This window comes from Diabrotica virgifera, chromosome 2, assembly GCF_917563875.1.
Source record: "Diabrotica virgifera virgifera chromosome 2, PGI_DIABVI_V3a".
Lineage (NCBI taxonomy): Eukaryota > Metazoa > Arthropoda > Insecta > Coleoptera > Chrysomelidae > Diabrotica > Diabrotica virgifera.
The window spans coordinates 95036413-95048678 of NC_065444.1; the positions used below are offsets into that span (position 1 = coordinate 95036413).

At 33.8% G+C, this 12266-nt stretch overlaps 1 protein-coding gene across 1 annotated transcript in view; it reads left to right on the forward strand.

Moving 5' to 3' along the window:
- LOC114330396 (wolframin) overlaps nucleotides 1-7911 on the forward strand; it is a 30709-nt gene extending 22798 nt beyond the window's left edge. Inside the window, exon 4 of the mRNA XM_028279741.2 lies at nucleotides 5701-7911. Coding sequence (XP_028135542.1) covers nucleotides 5701-7879 — 2179 coding nt within the window. The 3' untranslated portion in view covers nucleotides 7880-7911. The remainder of the gene's footprint in view (nucleotides 1-5700) is intronic.
- Nucleotides 7912-12266: the final 4355 nt, after the last annotated feature.

Sequence of the window (12266 nt, forward strand, 5' to 3'; positions counted from 1 at the left end):
ATTAAAAATAACCCCACAATTCGATAGAGGGACAAATTATAAGCAAGATTTGTTAGATAAAGTTATTAAAATAAATCAAAACTTTTTGAGTTATTAAAGATCAAAAATTTTAATTTTTCGTGAGAAAAATGCATGTTTTTAACCGATTTTTCATAAATAACTTAAAAACTATAAGTTTGTACAAAAAAGTTATTATTATCAAAATTGAGGCTAATAAAAAATCAAATAAACTTCTTACTAGAAAAACCATTCCATGTTAACTGAAAGTAAGTTTTAGGTAATTGAATGTATATTTCTTTCGTCGAGTACCCAAATCTAAGTATTCAAGCTTAAATACCGGCAAAGTGATGCATTTTATAACATAAACTTATTAAACATTTGTCAAAGTTCATAGAAATATCTATCAAATATGCCCTCGAACAAGTCGATAGCGTTAAAATTTATGCACCAAAAATGTTTCAAAATGTATCTTTTAAAAATTTTTCCAAAAAATGTTATTGTTTTTTTGTAAATAACTCTGTTAATTTCTAAGATATCAAGTTTACCTAAAAACTAGTTAAAAGCTGATTCCAAGAGCTATTAAAAAATGTCGAAATTAGTACTTTAAATCTCTCACTTTTTTAACAATAAAAGGTTAAATGGCCCCGGTTACATGGTTCTCGCAGCAAAATTGAAATTTTAAACGTTTCTATCTCGGTTATTTTTTAATCTACAAAAATAGTAAAACGGGTAAAGTATTTCAAACAGAAAAAGCTAAAATTTAGTTATATATAATTTTTTACGTATATTGAGTATTTTTGGAGTTATTATCAAAAGAAAATGAAAAGTACGATAATTTTAAAAATTCTGATTTTTTTAAATTGTATCTTTTTTTCAAAAATATGCATTCTAAACCGGTGAAAATTTTTAAAATCATTAAGTATGTTAACCTAAAGAAATTCTTGTGAGGATTACTACAAATTTTAATTTTTGTGGAAATGGCGTATGTTTTATTTTTCACTTTTTCCTAAAAAAAAATCGAAAGGGTTCTCTTATTTTCATCATAACTTGCTTAATTTTGATGCTATTAACTTCTACTGGAGCTCATTTGATAGATACTCCAAAGTACTTTGACAAATTCTTAACAAGTATATTCTATAAAATACATCGTTTTCCCGTTATGTAAGCTTGAATACTTAGATTTGAGTACTGTCGAAAAAAATATACATTCAATTACCCACAACTTACTTTGAAATAACATTAGTTTAGTTCTTTAAGTGGGGAGTGTATTGAATTTTTTATTATCTTTAATTTTGGTAAAAATAGTTGTTTTACAAAAGCTTATAGTTTTTGAGTAATACGTGAAAAACAGCTTTAAAACATGCATTTTTTTAAAAAAACATGAAATTTTTGATATTTAATAACTCAAAAAGTATTGATTTATGTTAATAACTTTATATAATAAATTTTGCTTAGAAGTTGCCCCTCTATCGATTTCTGGTATTTTTTTTATTAAAAAAAAATTCGCTTACGAGAAGGGGTGGCATTCACCCCCAGGGTAAAAGCGCAAGTTGGCATCATGTCACCTTTGTTCCCTGAAGTATCTTCTAACTACTCACCAATTTTCATGAAAATTGATGAAGGTTCAATGAAATCGGAGGTGAAAACCTTCAGTGACTCCACTAGATTCATTCTAGTCATTTTTTATGCTTTTTAAGGTCACGCTTGAACAAAATATAGAGCGTATACGTTATAAGGTTTGTGGGTTGATCAAGGAGACTAATTCGTATAGAATAGAATAGAATAGAATAGAAATATGCTTTATTCACCCCTGTGATTTATCAAACACGTTATAAATAACGTGCACGTTATCCTGCATTTACGTTAAATTCTACAAATTGATGTGATGTATGACAAATAACGTTTCTCAAAAACGTTATCTGGAAACATAACAGGTTCATTTTAACGGGACCTATTTAACCTCTTGTTAAAAAATAACGTGTAGTATAAAGAATAAATAAATATAAAAACTGGACAATTTAGTCCAGAATTTTGTCAGATTGTAAACGTCGGGTTATTAAAATAATTAGATGATGCTATTAGAAGGTTTGTTAAGTTATTTTTTAGAAATAGTGTATTATTTTTTGAGGTTATTTGTAAACAAAAACATTTTATTCATATAAATGAAGAAAACATACAGACTATAGAGACCAGTTTGGCCAGATTGGGTAAATCCATTTGAATGTTCGTTTTGTAGTTTATTTCAATTCTTGTTTTATAACAACACCACGAAAGCAAAAATTAAATAAAATGCACATGCACAATAGAAAGAACACCTCACGGACCGAGGACTGGCGAGGACCGAGAATTTCAAATAACATCTTGGTCTTGGTTTTGGTGCCAATGGTGCCAGTGCCAGACCAGATGTGCAAGTGCGATGAACAGATGAACAAGATGCGTACTTCGTTGCACGCTGCATGTTTATGTCTGTCTTCCTCTAACTTATTGAATTTCTGTATACTGTTATTCTTGTCGCGCAAGACGATACTTTAACGTTTTGAAAATAACATGCTGGATAACGTGCACGTTAAAAATATGATACATCACATCTAATTTTTGGCAACACGTTATACAGGCTGTTATAATCAAAAGTTATGTTAACATAACGTGTACACGTTATTTTAACGGGTTTGTTACATCACAGGGCTGATTGTCACTGAAAATTATACAATTTTATGGACAAAGCTTAACGAGTCAGGAAAAAAATACATATTAACAATAACAAATATTTAAATACAATTTTCTGAAATTTGATAAATCGTCAATATAAAAAAAATTACAAGTTAATAAAGTAAAGAAAAAACAAAACCGATATATTGCAAAATTAATATAAATTGCAAAATGAACATACAACAAAATAAAATACAGACATAGGAACTATACTCCATCTAATTTACTTACCGTTGCATATCATCCGTGTCATAGCCCGTGACGTCACATAATACCAACACGAAATATTTAGGCGGTAGGTGTGTTCTTTTTTAGAATCACTTTGCCGAGTACACTGGCATTACAGCCATTAGACATGTTTTATTTTATACGCGTAGAAATAATATTTAAAGATTTCAATTAATGTTAACTTAAAGAAATACACAATAACATGTTTCATTTAATTTGTATAAATGGATTATAAAGCGTTTTTATAAAGCACATTTGTTCGAAATACACTGTAACTATAATCGAACGAAGGTGGTATTTTGGCATATATTGGTAACATTTATTTGACAGTTGCAGTGATGACACTTCATATTTGTTTATATTCTTTACTATAAGTATTTGTTTCATTATATTTACTGTTTTTATTATGTATTTTAACATAAGATTATAACTTAATTCTTGTTTTCTATTTCTAAAGTTTTTATTTATTTACATTGAATATTAATTTGTTTTGCTGTATAATCCACTTCCGCAAAAATTGTGTGATGTATTTGATTTAAAATGAATGCAAGAATTTTTTGTAATTGGGCAACAATGTCAACTTAGATCTCTAACGTAGATAATGACGTGCAACGGTAAGTAAATTAGACGGACTGTATGTAATAAGTTTAAACTGCTGCATGTGACACCCAAATACAGATAAATTTAGTTACTTGTACCTTACTGTAATTTCTTAATTAGTCATTAAGAAACTCTTCTACTAAATAATATGGTCTTTTAGATAGATGGTATTTTGTCATTATACGGAACTTGGGGAAAGATGTTGCAGATTTGAGTTGTAAAGGGAGATGGTTGTATTGTTTTTTTACGGAATATAATATAGATTTCTTTACTAACTCAGAGGACGAGATCGGTCAATAGACATCAAAAGTTGAATTTCTGGAGGGGTAGTCATGATGAGGCCTTGCTGGAAAGACATGCATGTGTTTACAAATTAAGCAAACAGTTTCTAAAATATATAAAGATGGCTGGGTTAAAATTCCTTGATCTTGGAAGTAACTTCTACAATGTGTTGTTCTTCTGAGACCAAACAGATACCTTATTGCTCTCTTTTGTAATTTAAAAATAACATCTAATTGGGCAGCTGTACTAAAACCCCAAAAAGGAAGACCACATCGAAGATGAGACTCGAACAAGGAAAAATATGTTAGTTTAGAAGATGCTAAATTAAGTTCTTTCGAAACAGATCTTATAGCATAGCAGGCTGAGGCGAGTTTCTTACTTAACAAATCGATATTAAGGGACCATTTGAGGTTGCTGTCTAAAAAAAATACCAAGAAATTTTACAGAATCAACGGTAGAGATCTGGCTGTTATTAATAAGCAGGGGTTGAAGAGCACTTTTATAGGATAATTCTACTGTCTTATCTACGTTAAAAGAGAGTAAATTAGAGTCAGACCAGGTTTTTATCGTAAGCAAATCAGAAGTTATAGTTGCATGAAGAGATGCAATAGTTGCTCTAAGTGATACTGGTATCATCAGCAAAAAGAAAAATTTTCCCATCGATTTTTAAATTAGTGATGTCATTTATAAAGATAAAGAACAGTAGAGGACCCAATACTGAACCTTGTGGTAGTCCACACACAATGTTTTTGAGACTAGAGTCAGTATCATTTGCTCTAATTAGTTGTTTTCTATTATTCAAGTAATATTGGAACCAATTCAAAGAAATACCTCGAATTCCATAGAAATTTGACGTTTCACGTAACATGTAACGTCTCGCTTAAAATTTCACATTCAACGTTGTCAAAGTTGTTGTTTTACGTCAAAAGTTACATACTTCAAAACGCCGTGTACAATTACACATTTTTTGGTACGTTTCACCTAAAATGACCACATTACACGTTTTGATAGAACGTGAGACTTTAAGGGCACCCGAAGTCCCATTTAACGACAATTTTAACATTATATCCCATAGCTCTGTAACCAAAGCACTTAGAGACCTAATTTTTGTGTTATTTTGAAATTAGATGTATTTTTTAGAGCCGCGTAGATTTTTGTAAAGTTAGAGTGAAAGAAACAGTTACTTTAAAATTTTTTAAAATACTCTTACAAAAAAACCCAAAAAAGTTTAGATTATATTTTTTATTTTACTTGTTTTTGTATAATTTTCAATAAAACTTTACGCGGCACTTGATATTGTCTATCTACAACTACTGTAAAAATTTGAACCTTCTATCTTCTAAGGATCCAGAGATATTTGACATCAAAAATTAAAAAACTAGTAGGTATTCGGGAAATCGCAAAAACATAAAACACTCTTATACGCTATAAAGCTACCGGTACACGGTAAGTTGAGTGCAGCCGTTCAAAAAACAAATAATTTTGTAACCATGGATATTTTATACTATAATGTGTTATAATATATCGTTGGAAAGAGAAGATTTCATAGAATAATTTTCAATCATAACCCAAAAAAACTTAAAAAATTCAATTTTCGGACTTTGGGTGCCCTTAACAAAATGTGACATTTCACGTAAGGCGTGATTTCACACGCGACGTTCGACGTGGAAACTGGTATTTTACGTGAAGCGTGACGTTTTATCAGTTTTTACATAATTAGACTTCTTGGTCCCGTGTCTTTCCAACGAAGAGACAGCTTATATGCCCTTCAAACAATCTTGACCTTGTATGGCCCCGTATTTACTCATATAACCAACGTATGTTACATATTCAGATATTCGTATTGACTTGAATAAAAATTTTACTTTGCATTATTTTTAGCCTGTCAAATGGAGGAGAATACATTACGTCCTACCAATTGAAAAGGAAGATGTTAGCGATTGATCGTGGGGAAACGTGCTCAAAATCTACAGAGACTAATGACATAGACGAAGATAATTGGGGACTAGGTAAATTAACCAATGAGTATGAGGAGTTTAGTAGCGAATCGGAAGAAGAAACAGATTGGTCACAAAGATCCGATAGTACCAATGAAAAACTAACCGAGGATCATCTACTAGCAGCCGCTGTCGACTACTCACATGGCCAGTTACCGGAAGTGAATCGCATACTATGTTTGTCGAACCCGGACCTAAAAGCTTTAGACCATATTCCTTACGTTCATAGGTCAATACTACATCCTTTGTTGGTTTTAAAAATACTCTATTTCAAATTGATTCAATTTCTAGGACAGAAGACTTGGCCGCTCTTAGGTCCTCTAGTCAAATCCGAACTACAAATTTTGCTGTTACTGATAGTTTACGTATTTTTTAGTTCCGATAATGTTTTGTATATTTTACCAATGTTGTTGTATTACATTTCGTTTGCAGTAATGGTTTGTACGACGTTTCAAATGTTGCAGAACCAAAAAGAGTTCACTGATTTTCGATTGTGGTCTGGATTGTTCATTTGTTACTCCGGTGGTAACTTGAATTCCAGTGAAACCGAGTACCAATATATCAGAAACAACATGAAGCCTTACGGTCAGTTTTTTGTAAGCCTTCTGGTGAATTTGTTTGTGTATTCTTTTATTTCTGAGCAGTGGATTCTACAATCTGAGTTAACCATAATTTCATTCCTGCTAACGTTCATGACACTGTTGGGTTTCATGCCAAAAGTAAGATCCAAAATGGTGTTTGATATGTCAGTGTTGTTCAGCTTTGCTATAAACGTCTTAGCGAAGTATCCATATGATACGGACCCAGTCGTAACTCAAGGCTGGAGGTTTCTAGAGCTGAATGTCCCAACTTTTCCTAGTTACATTATCGGAAACGGTATAGAGTTCTGCATTAGTTTCAGGTTTATCCTTTATGCCTGCATACCGCTCATATTCTTGAAGATAGCTCACAAGCAACACTGGAGAGGCACTTACAAGACTCTGATACCTCATTGTGTAACTTTAAGTTGGTTGCAGATTTGCATCATCAGCTCACAAGGCGCCACTATGTTTGGTTTCTTAAGAGGAACTCTCGCTCTGGTCGGCGCAGTTCTATTCTTACCTTTGGTAGGCATAACTAGCGTTATTCTACCGGTAGCAGCTTTAACGAAGTGGATAATCACTTCTAATTTTATTTATACTATTTGTATATTTGTTATTTTAAGTACTTTAGGTCTGGGGATATGTTACGTGTGTGCTCAGACAAGATATAAGAAGTATACAGCTATAATACAGATCGTGCTGATGGTTTTGGCGTTCTTTATACTTATAAATTCTTCGAAAGAACACATAAGCTACTACGATGATGAAGAGAAGTCTGCACATGTAATGAGCTGGGAGATATACCAAACGTTCTGTCATCAGCCAGTTTGGCAAGAAGAAAACATTGCCTTGTCTCAAATAAAATGTGTTGATCTAGAAGGTGTTACCATACAGTGGAATGGCTACATTAGCGAAATTAAACTAAGGTCAGTATCAAATAGATACAAGAGTATATTCGACAAATTGCCAAAAAGTCTCTCAGAGTACCTTTATTGTATGTATGGCGAAGAAAACAAATCGGACTGTGATCGAGTACCAGAAATAGCTAGAGACAACTGCCTGGCATTCTACGACATCGTCAGCTCTGTAAATAAATGCACGTTGCAGAAATACAACAAATACACTTTTGAAATTACATTGAAGATGCACTCGGGCATTTGGGCCAAAGCCACGGAGCTCACTTTAGTCGTTAACGAGTACTTCCAAGACTTCGTACTAAAATTGAAACCCACCGACCATATCAGGTTCAAGGGCAAGTTGTTTAACAACGAGGCAGACAGTTCGGATGCTATTTTGGGTGGTTTGAAACCGCACGTGCAATTGGAAGAGTTGAGTTGTTCTTCCTGTCAGGACACTACGCTCGATGAAATGAAACTAACTTATGAATCTAGTATTAATATTTATAGTGTGATGAATTGTGCCCGTGTTGGCGTTAAGTTTATATTGAATGTTATTTTTAGGCCGTTTTTGATCTTTAAGTAATTCCAATAAATGTTATAAAAGACTAATATTAAGGCGGTGTTTTATTTCTTGAACCTATACCCTAAAAATTGGGAAAGGAAAGTAGAGAACTTGTGTTTAAAATAAAAGGGTTGGTGATGAATATTTAAGATCAGAATATATACAGTGATTAGACCGGTGAACATGTATGGGTGTGAGGCGTTGACCAAAGCAATTGAAAAAAAAACTTAGATGTTGAGAAAAATCCTCAGAAAGAATCTTTGGACATTATCACGACCCCAATAGCAACTAATACGGCGGAGGTCAAGTAGATCTATACGGCGAGCGACGTAGTCCAAAAAATTATATCTCAGCATTTAAGATGGGATGACCATGTCCATCATCATCATCATTCTCTTTGCCTTATCCCTATGCGGGGTCGGCTTCCCTAATTGCATTTCTCCACACAATTCTGTCTTGGGTCATATCAATGTTAATCCCCTTTACCAACATATCCTGCCTTATCGTCTCCCCCCAGGACTTCTTTGGTCGTCCTCTCCTACTCCTTCCAGGAATCTGCACTTCAGCTATTCTTCGTATTGGGTGATTAACGTCTCGACGTTGAACATGACCAAACATCTTAACCTATGCTCTCTCATTTTGGCATCAATTGGTGCCACACCTAGACTTCCCCTAATATACTAATTTCTAATTTTATCCTTCTTTGTCACCACTCAGCCATCTAAGCATTCTCATTTCCGCCACATGCATTCGTTGTTCCTTTTTCTTTTTCACTTTCCAACATTCAGTTCCGTACATCATAGCCTTTCTTATGGCTGTTTTATAGAATTTTCCCTTCAGCTTCATTGGAATTTTTCTGTCACAACACACCACTCGCTTCTTTCCACTTCATCCATCTAGTCCTAATCCTACTGCATGCATCTCCATCTATTTCTCCATTACTCTGTAATACCGATCCTAGGTACTTAAAACTATTGCTTTTCACAATCATTTCACCATCCAAAGATACCATTTTATTTGTAGTAACTCCCATCTTTAAATGAACATTCCAAATACTCTGTTTTGGTCCTACTAAGTTTTAAACCTTTTTCCTCCAGAGCTTGTCTCCACTGTTCCAATTTTTGTTCTAAGTCTCTTTCACTATTTCCTATTAACACTACATCATCAGCATACATTAGGCACCATGGAATACCACCCTGTAGTTTCGCTGTTATCTGGTCCAAAACTAATGAGAATAAATAAGGACTAAGCACCGAGCCTTGGTGCAATCCTACTTTCATCTGGTCCTACTGCTTTTCCTTTCTTTATTTTTTGAAGCGTTTGAGCCACTTCCTCGTTTGTTATTCTGATAGCCATTGCTGTTACTGTCTCAGTTAACTCCACAGGCTGTCTGTCAAATTCTTCATTTAATAAACTGTCAAAATACTTTCTCCATCTCTTTTTAACATTCTTTCGTGAATTAGTATATTATTATTTTCATCTCAAATACATCTAATCTGGTTAAAATCTCTTGCTTTCTTTGCTCTTTGTTTGGCTATTTTATATATCTTTGCTTCGCCTTCCCTGGTATCAAGTTGATCGTATAGGTTTGAATACGCTTCTACTTTAGCTTTTGCTACTGCTGCTTTCGCTTCCTTTTTGGCGACCATATAGTTTTGAAGATTTATGTCCTATCTGGTTTCTTGCCACTTTTTATATAATTTTCCCTTCTCTTTTATTTTTCCTTGTACATACTTCATTTGACCACCACCAAGTCTCTTTATCCTCAAACTTCTTTCCTGACGTTTTCCCAAGTATTTCAATAGCCGTCTCTCTAATAATGTTGGCCAGTTTTCTCCAAATTGTGTTAGGGCTTTCTTTCATGTTCCAACATATTTTTTCTACTATTCTTTCCCTGATAATAATAATAAAGGCGCATAGAATAAGATGGTTGGGACATGTGCAAAGATTGGAAAACCATAGAATGGCCAGGATGATATTGAACAGGAAACCAGTAGGGAAAAAAAGGAAAGGAAGACCCCGTAAAAGATGGTTTGACAGCGTTCAAGCAGATTTACGAGAATTAAAAATAGATAACTGGAGAAACAAGGTATTAGACAGAAAAGAATGGAGAGGAGTGGTAAGAAGAGCGCAAGAGAAATTGTAACAGAAGAATGTGCCATGAATTGTAAAATGAGAGCTATATATATATATATATGTATATATTTATATGATGTATTTTTTAAATAGACTAATTAATATTGTATATTGTAGATATGTATAGTAAAAAAAATGTAATTGTGTTTTTCACGCCCAGGGCCTACATGGCCTGTTGAGCAAAATAAATATAATATTCTTTCTCATCTTTTAGCATCCACCACTTGATTTTTTGTGGTCCTCTGATATTTTTGTTTAGTTTCGCTTTTTACTTCGATGTCCAGAACAAGCAGCTTATGTTGGTGGCTTACTGTCTCACTATTACCTTGCAGTCCTTACATTCACGTATGTCTTCTTTCCTTATCATGAAGTAGTCTATTTGGGATTGATGTTGTCCACTTTTGTAGGTAATAAGTTGAGTTCTCTCTTTTTGATGACCATGTCCATATACTCCCTAATATAATACTTACCAAGTTAATCTGGGAGGACGCCCACGAATGCGATACAGACACACTATATGGTCAAACTTAAGAACAATGGGGCTACCAACTGACCCAACTATCATGGGCGACCGTTCGAGATGGAATAGAGTTTTGTTTGTGTAGTCGGCGAAGACCCACCCCAGGTTGTATTGCTACGAGACGAAGAAGAAGTTGGTGATGAAACATTCAAGTAGAATAGATGCTGAAGAACTAAATGGAACGGAAAGTGAAACATACAATATGTGAAAATCAAAAAAAAACTATCAGATTGAAATAATGATACATTAGTTCCAAGGTTTATAGTCCGAAGTTTGGAACGGTTTAGTTCTCATGTCGTATCGAGCCATCAATGAGAAATCGCAGTAATTCACTCACTTTTTCATGTGCTCGTCCGTTAAGGACATTGGTTGGCGATATGTTAGCGATCATCATGAAGACATTCATGATGATCGCCGTTCATCATCATTCTGAAGAGTTCTATTATTGTTTTTCCACACTTTCGGCTGCTTTAAATTTTTTAACCCGAACGTGTATCGTCTACCCGGTCCTATTTCCCTTGTATGACCAAAGTAGTTAATTTTTCTTGTTACGTGTTGTGTCCATAATATTTTTCACATTCTTCGATAACATCACATCTCAAAGCTGGAAAATCTTTGTTTAGTTGCGTCCGTAATTGTCCAGACTGCAACTCCATATAAAAGGACAGAGAATACGTAATATCTCAATACTCTAGTTCTAATTGCTATTCCCAGTTTTCCATTGCATTAATACACTGTTTTTATCTTATTGAAAGAGCTTTTGCCCATCTCAATGCGTGGTTTTATATAAAGCTTTTCCTTTAACGTAGATTGTGTAGTCTTCAATCTTGTTCTTACTGACAATCATGATTTTTGTTTTCTTGTTATGTTCAGAGCCATTATACAGCACCACTGCACATCCTTTCTCTACTGTCCGCAGGGAGTATTGTATCATCTGCATATCTGAGATTATTCGCTAGTGTTCCATTAATTGATACGACATGTATTCGTTGATGTCTTCTAGTGCCTCTTTTATCATCTCTTGTGAGCACATTTTAAAAACAAGAGGGGAAAGTACACATCCTTGTCATACTCTCCTTCTTATTTTAATCTCTTTAGATTTTTGTTGGTCTACTCGAATTATGGCTTTCTGATATCGGTATAAATTTATAATTCTCACATCCTGATTATGTGTTTTTATGTTCCGTAATAATGTTTGCAAGCCTTCTGCATTATTTTGACGCAGGCTTTCTTAAAGTCAACCAAACATATGAATACGTCACAGTTGACATCTCGATGCCGTTCTATGAGTGTGAAATAGTGCTTCTCTAGTAAAGCCTTTTCTAAATCTCAGTTGGTTTGCTGTTATGCTATCGTCTGGTTTTTGTAGACACGTTCATGGATCACTCGCAAGAAAACTTAAAACATGGTTCCAAAAACTGACCATCCTATTTTCCTGACAATTTCATTGTGTTGGGTATTGGAATGAACTCTGTTATTAGCCATCCTTTCAGACATACTACACCAGAGATGAGAAATAATATATTAGTATAATTCCCTGTCAGTAACAAGCTTTAGGACTTCCTTTCATGTTCCAACAAATTGTTTGTACTATTATTTCCCTGAATAGACCTTTTTCTCATCTTTTAACATCTACCACTTGGTATTTTGAGAATTATTAAGTTTCACTTTTTACTTCGATATCCAGTACAAGCAGCTTTATGTTGTTGGTTACTGTCTCACTATTTACATTCATCCTCACATTCATGTATA